At 52.8% G+C, this 18085-nt stretch overlaps 1 protein-coding gene across 1 annotated transcript in view; it reads right to left on the reverse strand.

The window, feature by feature from the left end:
- Positions 1-18085, reverse strand: part of hsd11b2 (hydroxysteroid (11-beta) dehydrogenase 2) — a 50937-nt gene that overhangs the window by 9437 nt on the left and 23415 nt on the right. Inside the window, exons 2-3 of the mRNA XM_031812548.1 lie at positions 5027-5239; positions 2071-2256 (exon numbers count right to left, since the gene is read on the reverse strand). Of these exons, the coding sequence (XP_031668408.1) occupies positions 2071-2256; positions 5027-5239 (399 nt within the window). The remainder of the gene's footprint in view (positions 1-2070; positions 2257-5026; positions 5240-18085) is intronic.

The raw sequence follows: 18085 nt of genomic DNA on the forward strand, positions 1-18085 counted from the left end.
TCTCCAGGAACAGGGTTGGAGAGCCCTGCCCTACAGGACAGTATCTCTCCAGGAACAGGGTTGGAGAGCCCTGCCCTACAGGACAGTATCTCTCCAGGAACAGGGTTGGAGAGCCCTGCCCTACAGGACAGTATCTCTCCAGGAACAGGGTTGGAGAGCCCTGCCCTACAGGACAGTATCTCTCCAGGAACAGGGTTGGAGAGCCCTGCCCTACAGGACAGTATCTCTCCAGGAACAGGGTTGGAGAGCCCTGCCCTACAGGACAGTATCTGTCCAGGAACAGGGTTGGAGAGCCCTGCCCTACAGGACAGTATCTGTCCAGGAACAGGGTTGGAGAGCCCTGCCCTACAGGACAGTATCTGTCCAGGAACAGGGTTGGAGAGCCCTGCCCTACAGGACAGTATCTCTCCAGGAACAGGGTTGGAGAGCCCTGCCCTACAGGACAGTATCTCTCCAGGAACAGGGTTGGAGAGCCCTGCCCTACAGGACAGTATCTCTCCAGGAACAGGGTTGGAGAGCCCTGCCCTACAGGACAGTATCTCTCCAGGAACAGGGTTGGAGAGCCCTGCCCTACAGGACAGTATCTCTCCAGGAACAGGGTTGGAGAGCCCTGCCCTACAGGACAGTATCTGTCCAGGAACAGGGTTGGAGAGCCCTGCCCTACAGGACAGTATCTGTCCAGGAACAGGGTTGGAGAGCCCTGCCCTACAGGACAGTATCTGTCCAGGAACAGGGTTGGAGAGCCCTGCCCTACGGGACAGGATCTGTCCAGGAACAGGGTTGGAGAGCCCTGCCCTACAGGACAGTATCTCTCCAGGAACAGGGTTGGAGAGCCCTGCCCTACAGGACAGTATCTCTCCAGGAACAGGGTTGGAGAGCCCTGCCTTACGGGACAGGATCTGTCCAGGAACAGGGTTGGAGAGCCCTGCCCTACAGGACAGTATCTCTCCAGGAACAGGGTTGGAGAGCCCTGCCCTACAGGACAGTATCTCTCCAGGAACAGGGTTGGAGAGCCCTGCCCTACAGGACAGTATCTCTCCAGGAACATGGTTGGAGAGCCCTGCCCTACAGGACAGTATCTCTCCAGGAACAGGGTTGGAGAGCCCTGCCCTACAGGACAGTATCTCTCCAGGAACAGGGTTGGAGAGCCCTGCCCTACAGGACAGTATCTCTCCAGGAACAGGGTTGGAGAGCCCTGCCCTACAGGACAGTATCTCTCCAGGAACAGGGTTGGAGAGCCCTGCCCTACAGGACAGTATCTCTCCAGGAACAGAGTTGGAGAGCCCTGCCCTACAGGACAGTATCTCTCCAGGAACAGGGTTGGAGAGCCCTGCCCTACGGGACAGTATCTCTCCAGGAACAGGGTTGGAGAGCCCTGCCCTACAGGACAGTATCTCTCCAGGAACAGGGTTGGAGAGCCCTGCCCTACAGGATAGTATCTCTCCAGGAACAGGGTTGGAGAGCCCTGCCCTACAGGACAGTATCTCTCCAGGAACAGGGTTGGAGAGCCCTGCCCTACAGGACAGTATCTGTCCAGGAACAGGGTTTTAGAGCCCTGCCCTACAGGACAGTATCTCTCCAGGAACAGAGTTGGAGAGCCCTGCCCTACAGGACAGGATCTGTCCAGGAACAGGGTTGGAGAGCCCTGCCCTACAGGACAGGATCTGTCCAGGAACAGGGTTGGAGAGCCCTGCCCTACAGGACAGTATCTCTCCAGGAACAGGGTTGGAGAGCCCTGCCCTACAGGACAGTATCTCTCCAGGAACAGGGTTGGAGAGCCCTGCCCTACAGGACAGTATCTCTCCAGGAACAGGGTTGGAGAGCCCTGCCCTACAGGGCAGGATCTTGTTAGCACTATTATTTAGCTTCGCATTTAGTTTGTTGTTTTGTTGTTTTTTGTTCGGTGATCATTTAATAAAGGAAGGAAAATGTACACCTATCACGCTACACCTTGGTCCACTCACAACTGGTTTAAACCCCTGAACGTTGTGATTAGACAATATGGAAGGTGTGTGTATGAGTATGTGGTGAATTGTATTTCTGAGTGTGTGTATGTGTCATTCACCCCACCTGCAGGGCTGGAGATTGTGACGATGCGTCCCTTGGCCTGACGCAGCAGAGGCAGGAATGTCTTGGTGACGTTCAGAGTCCCAAAGAAGTTCACCTCCATACAGCCACGGTAGTTAGACATCAGAGACAACTCTGCATCCCCGAAGTTAACACATACTCCTGCATTATTCACCAAACCCCACAGGCCTAGAGAGAGAGAGACAGAGAGACAGAGAGAAAGAGAGTCAGAGAGACAGAGAGGCAGAGAGGCAGAGAGGCAGAGAGTCAGAGAGACAGAGAGTCAGAGAGACAGAGAAAGAGACAGAGAGTTTGAACCCGGAGAAGAGTCCCCTAAGCAAGCTGGTCCTGGGGCTCTGTTCTCAAACACGAACAGACCCCACAGAGCCAACACAATTACACCCAACCAAATCAGGAGAAAAAAAAAAGATAATTACTTAACACATTGGAAAGAATTAACAAAAAAACTGAGCAAACTAGAATGCTATTTGGCCCTAAACAGAGAGTACACAGCGGCAGAATACCTGACCACTGTGACTGACCCAAACTTAAGGAAAGCATTGACTATGTACAGACTCAGTGAGCATAGCCTTGCTATTGAGAAAGGCCGCCGTAGGCAGACATGGCTCTAGATACCTCTGCCTAAACAAATGTCAATTCCAGAGACTAGAGCATCTTGTTTAATCCTCTTCATTACTCGGAGTGCTAACAGCACCCGGCTCTGTGTTGTGTGTGCTGTTTGCAGCCAAGTGAAACATGAAGCTGACCCTTGATTGCCAGCCAGCCCCCCACACAGCCCACCCAGGAGATAGAGTGTTTGACCTTTAATTCAAGTTCTTTGATTACATCCTCCTCTGATACACACCCACACTAGTGGTCTCTCTCTCTCTCTCTCTCTCTCTCTCTCTCTCTCTCTCTCTCTCTCTCTCTCTCTCTCCTCTCTTCTCTCTCTCTCTCTCTCTCTCTCTCTCTCTCTCTCTCTCTCTCTCTCTCTCTCTCTCTCTCTCTCTCTCTCTCTCTCTCTCTCTCTCTCTCTCTCGCTCTCGCTCTCGCTCTCTCTATACCATATAGGAGATAGGGTGTCATTAGGTCAGTATAACATATAGGAGATAGGGTGTCATTAGGTCAGGACTCCATATAGGAGACAGGGTGTCATTAGGTCAGGACTCCATATAGGAGACAGGGTGTCATTAGGTCAGGACTCCATATAGGAGACAGGGTGTCATTAGGTCAGGACTCCATATAGGAGACAGGGTGTCATTAGGTCAGGACTCCATATAGGAGACAGGGTGTCATTAGGTCAGGACTCCATATAGGAGATAGGGTGTCATTAGGTCAGGACTCCATATAGGAGACAGGGTGTCATTAGGTCAGGACTCCACATAGGAGATAGGGTGTCATTAGGTCAGGACTCCATATAGGAGATAGGGTGTCATTAGGTCAGTATAACATATAGGAGATAGGGTGTCATTAGGTCAGGACTCCATATAGGAGACAGGGTGTCATTAGGTCAGGACTCCATATAGGAGACAGGGTGTCATTAGGTCAGGACTCCATATAGGAGACAGGGTGTCATTAGGTCAGGACTCCATATAGGAGACAGGGTGTCATTAGGTCAGGACTCCATATAGGAGACAGGGTGTCATTAGGTCAGGACTCCATATAGGAGATAGGGTGTCATTAGGTCAGGACTCCATATAGGAGACAGGGTGTCATTAGGTCAGGACTCCATATAGGAGACAGGGTGTCATTAGGTCAGGGACTCCATATAGGAGACAGGGTGTCATTAGGTCAGGACTCCATATAGGAGACAGGGTGTCATTAGGTCAGGACTCCATATAGGAGACAGGGTGTCATTAGGTCAGGACTCCATATAGGAGATAGGGTGTCATTAGGTCAGGACTCCATATAGGAGACAGGGTGTCATTAGGTCAGGACTCCATATAGGAGACAGGGTTGTCATTAGGTCAGGACTCCACATAGGAGATAGGGTGTCATTAGGTCAGGACTCCATATAGGAGATAGGGTGTCATTAGGTCAGTATAACATATAGGAGATAGGGTGTCATTAGGTCAGGACTCCATATAGGAGACAGGGTGTCATTAGGTCAGGACTCCATATAGGAGACAGGGTGTCATTAGGTCAGGACTCCATATAGGAGACAGGGTGTCATTAGGTCAGGACTCCATATAGGAGACAGGGTTGTCATTAGGTCAGGACTCCATATAGGAGACAGGGTGTCATTAGGTCAGGACTCCATATAGGAGATAGGGTGTCATTAGGTCAGGACTCCATATAGGAGACAGGGTGTCATTAGGTCAGGACTCCATATAGGAGACAGGGTGTCATTAGGTCAGGACTCCATATAGGAGACAGGGTGTCATTAGGTCAGGACTCCATATAGGAGACAGGGTGTCATTAGGTCAGGACTCCATATAGGAGACAGGGTGTCATTAGGTCAGGACTCCATATAGGAGATAGGGTGTCATTAGGTCAGGACTCCATATAGGAGACAGGGTGTCATTAGGTCAGGACTCCATATAGGAGATAGGGTGTCATTAGGTCAGGACTCCATATAGGAGATAGGGTGTCATTAGGTCAGGACTCCATATAGGAGATAGGGTGTCATTAGGTCAGTATAACATATAGGAGATAGGGTGTCATTAGGTCAGGACTCCATATAGGAGACAGGGTGTCATTAGGTCAGGACTCCATATAGGAGATAGGGTGTCATTAGGTCAGGACTCCATATAGGAGATAGGGTGTCATTAGGTCAGGACTCCATATAGGAGACAGGGTGTCATTAGGTCATTAGGTCCTTGGAGACAGGGTGTCATTAGGTCATTAGGTCCTTGTGTGTGTGTGTGTGTGTGTGTGTGTGTGTGTGTGTGTGTGTGTGTGTGTGTGTGAATACCTGCACGGATGTGTATCTGTGTGTATGGGGCCCTACGTCTCTTACCTCTGAGGCCCAGTTTGGCCTTGGTGTCTAGAAGAGCCTGTTGGACCTGCTGTGGCTGGGTGATGTCCACCTGTAGCAGGGTGAGACGAGGGGAGCAGGTCTTCTGGAGCTCCCTGGCTCCCTCACCACACAGATCCAACACCGTAGCAAACACCTCAAAACCCTGGGCGTCCAGACGCCGCGCTGCAGCCTTCCCGAAGCCTGTGTCACATCCTGGCAAGAAAGGGAGGGAACGGCAGGTCGGTGACTGTGATACTGCTAATCCAAGGAAGGATCATCAACGAAGATAATCAAAGGGTACTGAAGAGGAGGAGGAGGAGAAGAGAGAGAGAGAGAGAGAGAGAGAGAGAGAGAGAGAGAGGAGGGAGAGAGGGAGAGAAGGGAGAGAAGGGAGAGAGAGAGAGAGAGAGAGTGAGTGAGAGAGAGAGAGAGTGAGAGAGAGAGAGAGTAGTACGTGGGGTCACAGTCATTCTGTAAACTATGGAAGAACAGGAAATTCTACAGTACAAGTCAAGCCATGACCTGTGGACCCTAGGCAGCCGTCCTCTCACCATAGAATCAAGGAATCGAATTCAGATCAGGGAGTAGAACCTCTATGCTCTCCACACTATCTACGTTCTACAACAACAAAAATTGGCAATGTTAATGTTTCACGCTGACCTTTACAAAGATCCACAAATGCCAGATATTCCCAAGAATGAAATATCATGCCAAGGTACCAAACCAAACATTTGGTGAATCACTTAATAACTACTATAAAACCACAACTCAATACAGAGGTAGAGTTGACAAGCTTCTGGGACGTTTCTACTCAAAATGTTTTTAAAAAATCACAGATTGATGGGTTTAGGATTGTGCTCCGTTTATCTGTATGAAAAACACTCAGTCGGTGAAATGTCATGGGGGGTGTGATACGAATCTCCTCCCGGCTTCAGTCGCGGTAACAGCCACCGTTTTGACATCAACTGTCTATCGTGGTCTATAAAACACATTTAATGATCTCTGTTGTTGTTGTTTTTTACAACTTCCTGAAATATCTAAACAGAAGGTGGCGTGAGAACGCAGGAATGTAGGAATGGAATGGAACACGTGGAGTAGAGAGAGAGAGAGGGGGGGAGACGGCGTGGAGGGGAGACGGCGTGGAGGGGAGACGGCGTGGAGGGGAGACGGTGTGGAGGGGAGACGGCGTGGAGGGAGAGAGAGAGGGGGGGAGACGGTGTGGAGGGGAGACGGCGTGGAGGGGAGACGGCGTGGAGGGGAGACGGTGTGGAGGGGAGACAGCGTGGAGGGGAGACGGCGTGGAGGAGAGACGGCGTGGAGGGGAGACGGCGTGGAGGGGAGACGGCGTGGAGGGGAGACGGCGTGGAGGAGAGACGGCGTGGAGGAGAGAGAGAGAGAGAGGGGAGACGGCGTGGAGGGGAGACGGTGTGGAGGGGAGACGGCGTGGAGGAGAGAGAGAGAGAGGGGAGACGGCGTGGAGGGGAGACGGCGTGGAGGAGAGACGGTGTGGAGGGGAGACAGCGTGGAGGAGAGAGAGAGAGGGGGGAGACGGCGTGGAGGGGAGAGAGAGAGGGGAATTGAACTGTCTTTACAGCGGTTCTTTCCATTACTGACTGATTACTGGTTAAACTAGTGAACCTTTAACCCGAGGAAGTTGACCAATCACTGAGGTCCGCCTCCCAAATGGCACCCTATTTCAGATTTAGTGCACTACTTTTAACCGGAGCCCTATATACTCTGGTCAAAAGTAGTGCACTATATAGGGAATAGGACTCTGGTCTATAGTAGTACCACTATATAGGGAATAGGGCTCTGGTCTATAGTAGTACCACTATATAGGGAATAGGGCTCTGGTCTATAGTAGTACCACTATATAGGGAATAGGGCTCTGGTCTATAGTAGTACCACTATATAGGGAATAGGACTCTGGTCTATAGTAGTACCACTATATAGGGAATAGGGCTCTGGTCTATAGTAGTACCACTATATAGGGAATAGGGCTCTGGTCTATAGTAGTACCACTATATAGGGAATAGGACTCTGGTCTATAGTAGTACCACTATATAGGGAATAGGGCTCTGGTCTATAGTAGTGTACTATATAGGGAATAGGGCTCTGGTCTATAGTAGTACCACTATATAGGGAATAGGGCTCTGGTCTATAGTAGTGCACTACATAGGGAATAGGGCTCTGGTCTAAAGTAGTACCACTATATAGGGAATAGGGCTCTGGTCTATAGTAGTGCACTACATAGGGAATAGGGCTCTGGTCTATAGTAGTACCACTATATAGGGAATAGGGCTCTGGTCTATAGTAGTACCACTATATAGGGAATAGGGCTCTGGTCTATAGTAGTACCACTATATAGGGAATAGGGTGCCATTTTGAGAAGCCTCAGTGATTGGCTCAGCTCTCATGCAGAATGGTGAAAACGAGACGCCTTGGGAACTCAGCCAACCCACATGGTGTGAAGCAATAGACAGTCCGAGGTTTTCGTCAAGAAACATACAAGAAAAAATATATATTTCCCGAAACAAATCACAGCCATTCGGGACCCATTTTGTAATAAATATGCACTCGTGTAATTTCTGATACTCACAGAGGGACATTTTCGATCGATTTCAGCAACAACAAGACTTAAAACATTGGACTGGCAGACAGACAGAAACGGATTGGATCCATCTGTGAGACAGTGTAAGGGTCCCAAATGATACCCTATTCCCTATTTGGTGCACTACTTTGGACCAGAGCCCTATGGCACCCTATTCCCTATATCGTGCACTACTTTGGACCAGAGCCCTATGGAGATAGGGAGCCATCTGAGAGGCAGACGAGGTCTCCTGGTAACAGTTACTGCAGCACTAACAAAGCTGTTGTAAGAGACGCCAAGCCACACAGCTTGCCTCGCCTTGGCCACAGGGCACACTCCTCCTCTTTCACCTTCATCTCCCTCTCTCCCTGTCTTCCTCTGTCCCTCCTCTCCTTTCACCTGCATCTCCCTCTCTCCCTGTCTTCCTCTGTACCTCCTCCACTTTCACCTTCATCTCCCTCTCTCCCTGTTGTCCTCTGTCCCTCCTCTCCTTCCACCTTCATCTCCCTCTCTCCCTGTCTTCCTCTCTCCCTCCTCCTCTTTCACCTTCATCTCCCTCTCTCCCTGTTGTCCTCTGTCCCTCCTCTCCTTTCACCTGCATCTCCCCCGTCTCCCTGTCTTCCTCTGTCCTTCCTCCTCTTTCACCTTCATCTCCCTCTCTCCCTGTCTTCCTCTGTCCCTCCTCTCCTTTCACCTTCATCTCCCCCGTCTCCCTGTCTTCCTCTGTCCCTCCTCTCCTTCCACCTGCATCTCCCTCTCTCCCTGTTGTCCTCTGTCCCTCCTCTCCTTTCACCTGCATCTCCCTCTCTCCCTGTTGTCCTCTGTCCCTCCTCTCCTTTCACCTTCATCTCCCTCTCTCCCTGTTGTCCTCCGTCCCTCCTCTCCTTTCACCTTCATCTCCCTCTCTCCCTGTTGTCCTCTGTCCCTCCTCTCCTTTCACCTTCATCTCCCTCTCTCCCTGTTGTCCTCTGTCCCTCCTCTCCTTTCACCTTCATCTCCCTCTCTCCCTGTTGTCCTCTGTCCCTCCTCTCCTTCCACCTTCATCTCCCTCTCTCCCTGTTGTCCTCTGTCCCTCCTCTCCTTCCACCTGCATCTCCCTCTCTCCCTGTTGTCCTCTGTCCCTCCTCTCCTTCCACCTGCATCTCCCTCTCTCCCTGTTGTCCTCTGTCCCTCCTCTCCTTCCACCTTCATCTCCCTCTCTCCCTGTTGTCCTCTGTCCCTCCTCTCCTCCCACCTTCATCTCCCTCTCTCCCTGTTGTCCTCTGTCCCTCCTCTCCTTTCACCTGCATCTCCCTCTCGCCCTGTTGTCCTCTGTCCCTCCTCTCCTTCCACCTGCATCTCCCTCTCTCCCTGTCTTGCTCTGTCCCTCCTCACCTTCCTCCTCCCCTTTCACCTGCATCTTGAGTGAGGAGAGGCACTGAACCGACACACACAGTCTCTGGTGTTAATGACACTTCCATGATCTCCCCTTTCCTCCTCCTTCCACTCTCCTCTCTCCTATCTCCTCCCTCCTCTCTCCTCTCTCCTATCTCCTCCCTACTCATTCCTCCCACCTCCCTCTTCCTCCCTCCCTTCATCTCCCTCCCTTCTCCTCCCTTCATCCCTCGGATGCTCCTACAAACCTGTTATCTCAGTCGAAGGGGAGGGGGGGGGGGTTATGTCGTGCTGCTTTAAAAACCCTTCTTCCTCTCTTAAAAACAAACAGATGAGGTGTTTTGAGGCTGAGTTCCTCTATAAAGCACTTTGTGAAAACGGCTGATGTAAAAAGGGCTTTAGAAATACATGTGATTGATTGATCTTAGAACAGATCTTAGAACAGATCGTAGAACAGATCTTAGAACAGATCTTAGAACAGATCTTAGAACAGATCTCAGAACAGAACTTATAACAGATCTTAGAACATATCCTAGAACTTATAACAGATCTTAGAACATATCCTAGAACTTATAACAGATCTTAGAACATATCCTAGAACTTATAACAGATCTTAGAACAGATCTTAAAACAGATCTTAGAACAGATCTTAGAACAGATCTTAGAACAGAACTTAGAACAGATCTTAGAACAGATCTTAGAACAGAACTTAGAACAGATCTTAGAACATATCCTAGAACTTATAACAGATCTTAGAACAGATCGTAGAACAGTTCTCAGAACAGAACTTAGAACAGATCTTAGAACATATCCTAGAACTTATAACAGATCTTAGAACAGATCGTGGGAACAGATCTCAGAACAGAACTTAGAACAGATCTTAGAATAGATCTTAGAACAGATCTTAGAACAGATCTCAGAACAGAACTTAGAACAGATCTTAGAACATATCCTAGAACTTATAACAGATCTTAGAACAGATCGTAGAACAGATCTCATCTTAGAACAGATCTTAGAACAGATCTCAGAACAGAACTTAGAACAGATCTTAGAACATATCCTAGAACTTAGAACAGATCTTAGAACAGATCGTAGAACAGATCTCAGAACGGATCTTAGAACAGATCTTATAACAGATCGTATAACAGATCTTAGAACGGATCTTAGAACAGATCTTATAACAGATCGTATAACAGATCTTAGAACAGATCTGTCCTGGCCTTGTCCTGGTCGTGTCCTGACCATGTCCTGGTCGTATCCTGGCCGTGTCCTGGCCGTGTCCTGGTCGTGTCCTGGCCGAGTCCTGGCCGTGTCCTGGTCGTGTCCTGGTCGTGTCCTGACCGTGTCCTGGCCGTGTCCTATCCCGTGTCCTGGCCGTGTCCTGGTCGTGTCCTGGCCGTGTCCTGGCCTTGTCCTGGTCGTGTCCTGACCGTGTCCTGGCCGTGTCCTATCCCGTGTCCTGGCCGTGTCCTGGTCGTATCCTGGCCGTGTCCTATCCCGTGTCCTGGTCGTATCCTGGCCGTGTCCTATCCCATGTCCTGGCCGTGTCCTGGCCGTGTCCTATCCCGTGTCCTGGCCGTGTCCTGGTCGTATCCTGGCCGTGTCCTATCCCATGTCCTGGTTGTGTCCTGGCCGTTTCCTATCCGTGTCCTGGTCGTATCCTGGCCGTGTCCTATCCCGTGTCCTGGTCGTGTCCTGGTCGTGTCCTGGCCGTGTCCTATCCCATGTCCTGGCCGTGTCCTGGCCGTGTCCTATCCCATGTCCTGGTCGTGTCCTGGCCGTGTCCTGGCTGTGTTCTATCCCATGTCCTATCCCATGTCCTGGTCGTATCCTGGCCGTGTCCTATCCCATGTCCTGGCTGTGTCCTGGTCGTATCCTGGCCGTGTCCTGGCCGTGTCCTATCCCATGTCCTGGCCGTGTCCTGGTCGTATCCTGGCCGTGTCCTATCCCATGTCCTGGCCGTGTCCTGGTCGTATCCTGGCCGTGTCCTATCCCGTGTCCTGGCCGTGTCCTGGCCGTGTCCTGGCCGTGTCCTATCCCATGTCCTGGCCGTGTACTGGTCGTGTCCTGGCCGTGTCCTATCCCATGTCCTGGCCGTGTCCTGGTCATTGTCTAGACCTTGTCCTGACCGTGTCCTGGTCGTGTCCTGGTCATTGTCTAGACCTTGTCCTGCAGGTACGTAGGTATGTATTTGCTGTAACTAACACCACCTGACCGTGTCCTGGTCATGTCCTATCCCGTATCCTGACCGTGTCCTGGTCGTGTCCTATCCCGTGTCCTGACCGTGTCCTGGTCGTGTCCTGGTCGTGTCCTGGTCGTGTCCTGGCCGTGTCCTATCCCATGTCCTGGCCGTGTCCTGGTCATTGTCTAGACCTTGTCCTGACCGTGTCCTGGTCGTGTCCTGGTCATTGTCTAGACCTTGTCCTGCAGGTATGTAGGTATGTATTTGCTGTAACTAACACCACCTGACCGTGTCCTGGTCATGTCCTATCCCGTATCCTGACCGTGTCCTGGTCGTGTCCTATCCCGTGTCCTGACCGTGTCCTGGTCGTGTCCTGGTCGTGTCCTGGCCGTGTCCTGCAGGTACGTAGGTGTGTATTTCTTGTAACTAACACCACCTGGCAGTGAACAGTGATTATATAAAGAGAATGTACTATTGTGGTGTGTGTGTGTGTGTGTGCGTGTGTGGATATTTATGTTATATTTCTGGAAGCAGGTTTCTCTGTATCTCTCTCCTTGGGACTCGGGAACACTGGACCTCCTCCAAGCAAATGAGGGAAGGAGGGAGTCAACAGCCCAGAGCCCAGCCGACTGACGGAGCAGGAAGGAGGGAGTCAACAGCCCAGAGCCCAGCTGACTGACAGAGCAGAGAAGGAGAGAGTCAACAGCCCAGAGCCCAGCCGACTGACGGAGCAGGAAGGAGAGAGTCAACAGCCCAGAGCCCAGCCGACTGACGGAGCAGGAAGGAGGGAGTCAAAAGCCCAGAGCCCAGCTGACTGACAGAGCAGAGAAGGAGAGAGTCAACAGCCCAGAGCCCAGCCGACTGACGGAGCAGGAAGGAGAGAGTCAACAGCCCAGAGCCCAGCCGACTGACGGAGCAGGAAGGAGGGAGTCAACAGCCCAGAGCCCAGCTGACTGACAGAGCAGAGAAGGAGAGAGTCAACAGCCCAGAGCCCAGCCGACTGATGGAGCAGAGAAGGAGGGAGTCAACAGCCCAGAGCCCAGCTGACTGATGGAGCAGGAAGGAGTGAAGGAGGGAGTAAACAGCCCAGAGCCCAGCCGACTGACGGAGCAGGGAAGGAGGGAGTCAACAGCCCAGAGCCCAGCTGACTGATGGAGCAGGAAGGAGTGAAGGAGGGAGTCAACAGCCCAGAGCCCAGCCGACTGACGGAGCAGGAAGTAGTGAAGGAGGGAGTCAACAGCCCAGAGCCCAGCCGACTGATGGAGCAGGAAGGAGTGAAGGAGGGAGTAAACAGCCCAGAGCCCAGCCGACTGACGGAGCAGGAAGTAGTGAAGGAGGGAGTCAACAGCCCAGAGCCCAGCCGACTGACGGAGCAGGAAGGAGTGAAGGAGGGAGTAAACAGCCCAGAGCCCAGCTGACTGACGAGCAGGGAAGGAGGGAGTCAACAGCCCAGAGCCCAGCTGACTGACGGAGCAGGGAAGGAGGGAGTCAACAGCCCAGAGCCCAGCCGACTGATGGAGCAGGAAGGAGTGAAGGAGGGAGTCAACAGCCCAGAGCCCAGCCGACTGACGGAGCAGGAAGTAGTGAAGGAGGGAGTCAACAGCCCAGAGCCCAGCCGACTGACGGAGCAGAGAAGGAGAGAGTCAACAGCCCAGAGCCCAGCTGACTGACGGAGCAGGGAAGGAGGGATTCAACAGCCCAGAGCCCAGCTGACTGACGGAGCAGGGAAGGAGTGAAGGAGAGAGTCAGTTAGAGCCCAGCCGACTGACGGAGCAGGAAGGAGTGAAGGAGGGAGTCAACAGCCCAGAGCCCAGCCGACTGACGGAGCAGAGAAGGAGAGAGTCAACAGCCCAGTGCCCAGCTGACTGACGGAGCAGGGAAGGAGGGAGTCAACAGCCCAGAGCCCAGCCGACTGATGGAGCAGGAAGGAGTGAAGGAGGGAGTCAACAGCCCAGAGCCCAGCCGACTGACGGAGCAGGAAGTAGTGAAGGAGGGAGTCAACAGCCCAGAGCCCAGCCGACTGACGGAGCAGGAAGTAGTGAAGGAGGGAGTCAACAGCCCAGAGCCCAGCTGACTGATGGAGCAGGAAGGAGTGAAGGAGGGAGTCAACAGCCCAGAGCCCAGCTGACTGACGGAGCAGGGAAGGAGGGAGTCAACAGCCCAGAGCCCAGCCGACTGACGGAGCAGGGAAGGAGGGAGTCAACAGCCCAGAGCCCAGCCGACTGATGGAGCAGGAAGGAGTGAAGGAGGGAGTCAACAGCCCAGAGCCCAGCTGAATGACAGAGCAGGGAAGGAGGGAGTCAACAGCCCAGAGCCCAGCCGACTGATGGAGCAGGAAGGAGTGAAGGAGGGAGTCAACAGCCCAGAGCCCAGCTGACTGACGGAGCAGGGAAGGAGGGAGTCAACAGCCCAGAGCCCAGCCGACTGATGGAGCAGGAAGGAGTGAAGGAGGGAGTCAACAGCCCAGAGCCCAGCCGACTGACGGAGCAGGAAGTAGTGAAGGAGGGAGTCAACAGCCCAGAGCCCAGCCGACTGACGGAGCAGAGAAGGAGAGAGTCAACAGCCCAGAGCCCAGCTGACTGACGGAGCAGGGAAGGAGGGATTCAACAGCCCAGAGCCCAGCTGACTGACGGAGCAGGGAAGGAGTGAAGGAGAGAGTCAGTTAGAGCCCAGCCGACTGACGGAGCAGGAAGGAGTGAAGGAGGGAGTCAACAGCCCAGAGCCCAGCCGACTGACGGAGCAGAGAAGGAGAGAGTCAACAGCCCAGTGCCCAGCTGACTGACGGAGCAGGGAAGGAGGGAGTCAACAGCCCAGAGCCCAGCCGACTGATGGAGCAGGAAGGAGTGAAGGAGGGAGTCAACAGCCCAGAGCCCAGCCGACTGACGGAGCAGGAAGTAGTGAAGGAGGGAGTCAACAGCCCAGAGCCCAGCCGACTGACGGAGCAGGAAGTAGTGAAGGAGGGAGTCAACAGCCCAGAGCCCAGCTGACTGATGGAGCAGGAAGGAGTGAAGGAGGGTGTCAACAGCCCAGAGCCCAGCTGACTGACGGAGCAGGGAAGGAGGGAGTCAACAGCCCAGAGCCCAGCCGACTGACGGAGCAGAGAAGGAGGGAGTCAACAGCCCAGAGCCCAGCCGACTGATGGAGCAGGAAGGAGTGAAGGAGGGAGTCAACAGCCCAGAGCCCAGCTGAATGACAGAGCAGGGAAGGAGGGAGTCAACAGCCCAGAGCCCAGCCGACTGATGGAGCAGGAAGGAGTGAAGGAGGGAGTCAACAGCCCAGAGCCCAGCTGACTGACGGAGCAGGGAAGGAGGGAGTCAACAGCCCAGAGCCCAGCTGACTGACGGAGCAGGGAAGGAGGGAGTCAACAGCCCAGAGCCCAGCTGACTGACGGAGCAGAGAAGGAGAGAGTCAACAACAGTGTCTGACCTCTAACAGTGAACGTGCTGCACTATATAAGGAATAAGGTGTAATTTGGGATCAGATTTTAGTGAGAGCTTTAAACCACAGATCCCAGATCCCAGATCAGCTTTAGGAATAAGGTGTAATTTGGGATCAGATTCTAGTGAGAGCTTTAAACCACAGATCCCAGATCAGCTTTAGGAATATGGTGTAATTTGGGATCAGATTCTAGTGAGAGCTTTAAACCACAGATCCCAGATCCCAGATCAGCTTTAAATGTTCTGAGTACAAAGAAGCAGGGAGGTGAGTCAGAAACGTTGGCAATCTCATATCTGCTAGCTGAAGCTGACACATTGTTGGCATGCGAGCGCCGCGGGTAACAGGAACTCCAGAGCCTCCTCCCTGCTTCACCTTGTCAACCCTGAGCTTGAGGCGTTCGCGATCCATGTAGATCTACTACAGCTGAAACTAGAGTGATTCACCTCAGCCCAATCCTTAGAGTGATTCACACCAGACCTGTCCTTAGAGTGATTCACCACAGGTTCCCCCCTCCCCACCACAGACCTGTCCTTAGAGTGATTCACACCAGACCTGTCCTTAGAGTGATTCACCACAGGTTCCCCCCTCCCCACCACAGACCTGTCCCCAGAGTGATTCACACCAGACCTGTCCTTAGAGTGATTCACCCAAGACTGGTCCTTAGAGTGATTCACACCAGACCTGTCCTTAGAGTGATTCACCCCGGACCTGACCTTAGAGTGATTCACCACAGGTTCCCCCCTCCCCACCACAGGCCTGTCCTTAGAGTGATTCACCCCAGCCCTGTCCTTAGAGTGATTCACCACAGGTTCCCCCCTCCCCACCACAGTCCTGTCCTTAGAGTGATTCACACCAGTCCTGTCCTTAGAGTGATTCACCACAGTCCTGTCCTTAGAGTGATTCACCACAGTCCTGTCCTTAGAGTGATTCACCACAGCCCTGTCCTTAGAGTGATTCACCACAGGTCCCCCCCTCCCCACCTCAGCCCTGTCCTTAGAGTGATTCACCACAGGTTCCCCCCTCCCCACCTCAGCCCTGTCCTTAGAGTGATTCACCACAGGTTCCCCCCTCCCCACCTCAGCCCTGTCCTTAGAGTGATTCACCACAGGTCCCCCCTCCCCCCCAGCCCTGTCCTTAGAGTGATTCACCACAGGTCCCCCCCTCCCACCTCAGCCTTGTCCTTAGAGTGATTCACCGCAGGTTCCCCCCTCCCCACCCCAGGCCTGTCCTTAGAGTGATTCACCACAGCTTCCCCCCTCCCCACCTCAGTCCTGTCCTTAGAGTGATTCACCACAGTCCTGTCCTCAGAGTGATTCCTTCTGCAGCTGTTTATACTGTCCTCAGAGTGATTCCTTCTGCAGCTGTTTATACTGTCCTCAGAGTGATTCCATCTGCAGCTGTTTATACTGTCCTCAGAGTGATTCCATCTGCAGCTGTTTATACTGTCCTCAGAGTGATTCCATCTGCAGCTGTTTATACTGTCCTCAGAGTGATTCCTTCTGCAGCTGTTTATACTGTCCTCAGAGTATCCAAACATCCACCCAGAGATGGTATCCCAAATGGCACCCTATTCCCTATATAGTTTAATACTTCAGACCAGGGCCCATAGGGAATAGGGAGTCTTCAGACAGGGCCCATAGGGAATAGGGAGTCTTCAGACCAGGGCCCATAGGGAATAGGGAGTCTTCAGACCAGGTCCCATAGGGAATAGGGAGTCTTCAGACCAGGGCCCATAGGGAATAGGGAGTCTTTAGACCAGGGCCCATAGGGTATAGGGAGTCTTCAGACCAGGGCCCATAGGGAATAGGGAGTCTTCAGACCAGGGCCCATAGGGAATAGGGAGTCTTCAGACCAGGGCCCATAGGGAATAGGGAGTCTTCAGACCAGGGCCCATAGGGAATAGGGAGTCTTCAGACCAGGGCCCATAGGGAATAGGGAGTCTTTAGACCAGGGCCCATAGGGAAAAGGGAGTCTTTAGACCAGGGCCCATAGGGAATAGGGAGTCTTTAGACCAGGGCCCATTGGGAATAGGGAGTCTTCAGACCAGGGCCCATAGGGAATAGGGAGTCTTCAGACCAGGGCCCATAGGGAATAGGGAGTCTTTAGACCAGGGCCCATAGGGAATAGGGAGTCTTCAGACCAGGGCCCACAGGGAATAGGGAGTCTTCAGACCAGGGCCCATAGGGAATAGGGAGTCTTTAGACCAGGGCCCATAGGGAATAGGGAGTCTTTAGACCAGGGCCCATAGGGAATAGGGAGTCTTCAGACCAGGGCCCATAGGGAATAGGGAGTCTTTAGACCAGGGCCCATAGGGAATAGGGAGTCTTCAGACCAGGGCCCATAGGGAATAGGGAGTCTTTAGACCAGGGCCCATAGGGAATAGGGAGTCTTTAGACCAGGGCCCATAGGGAATAGGGAGTCTTTAGACCAGGGCCCATGGGGAATAGGGAGTCTTCAGACCAGGGCCCATAGGGAATAGGGAGTCTTTAGACCAGGGGCCATAGGGAATAGGGAGTCTTCAGACAGGGCCCATAGGGAATAGGGAGTCTTCAGACCAGGGCCATAGGGAATAGGGAGTCTTCAGACCAGGGCCCATAGGGAATAGGGAGTCTTCAGACCAGGGCCCATAGGGAATAGGGAGTCTTTAGACCAGGGCCCATAGGGAAAAGGGAGTCTTTAGACCAGGGCCCATAGGGAATAGGGAGTCTTTAGACCAGGGCCCATAGGGAATAGGGAGTCTTCAGACCAGGGCCCATAGGGAATAGAACCATCCCACACCCCTCAGACCAATGGAGGCACCATCCCACACCCCTCAGACCCCACACTGGTCCGTCCTGAGCCCACTGGACCCGCAGCCACCACATAACTACAGGTGTGTGTTGACCCGGCTGGTTCCCCGCCCACACACACACACACACACACACACACACACACACACACACACACACACACACACACACACACACACACACACACACACACACACACACACACACACGGCCTGGCTGATCGGTCCTTGTTAATCTCTGTTAGTGTTTCTCGTGGCGGGCGGTTGGGCGTTGCGTAACAACATTCCCAGCGCTCACCTCCTCGTCTTCCATTGGAATGGCCGTTCCCTTTTGGACCCCCCCCCTGTGTCCGATAATGTGTCCCAGGAAAAGTAGGTTGCAACCGAACACCGTTCCCCATCAGCTCATTTACGCTGAAGCCTCCATTGAAGCTCTGGTTTCCTGAGGGATCCATAAGAAATGGGTCACGGCCAACAGCAAGGGGTTGAGCCCTATTGGTCAACACAGTGTATTCTGGAAAGGATTCAGACCCCTTCATTTTTTCCCCCACATTTTTTAAAAGTTACAGCCTTTTCTCAAAGGCCTCAAACATTTGTTTTCTCATCAATCTACACATAATAAGCCATAATGACAAAGCAAAAACAGTTTTTTTTAAATGTTTGCAAACGTCTTCAAAATAAAAAACG

Source organism: Oncorhynchus kisutch, unplaced genomic scaffold (assembly GCF_002021735.2).
Source record: "Oncorhynchus kisutch isolate 150728-3 unplaced genomic scaffold, Okis_V2 Okis03b-Okis08b_hom, whole genome shotgun sequence".
Taxonomy (NCBI): domain Eukaryota; kingdom Metazoa; phylum Chordata; class Actinopteri; order Salmoniformes; family Salmonidae; genus Oncorhynchus; species Oncorhynchus kisutch.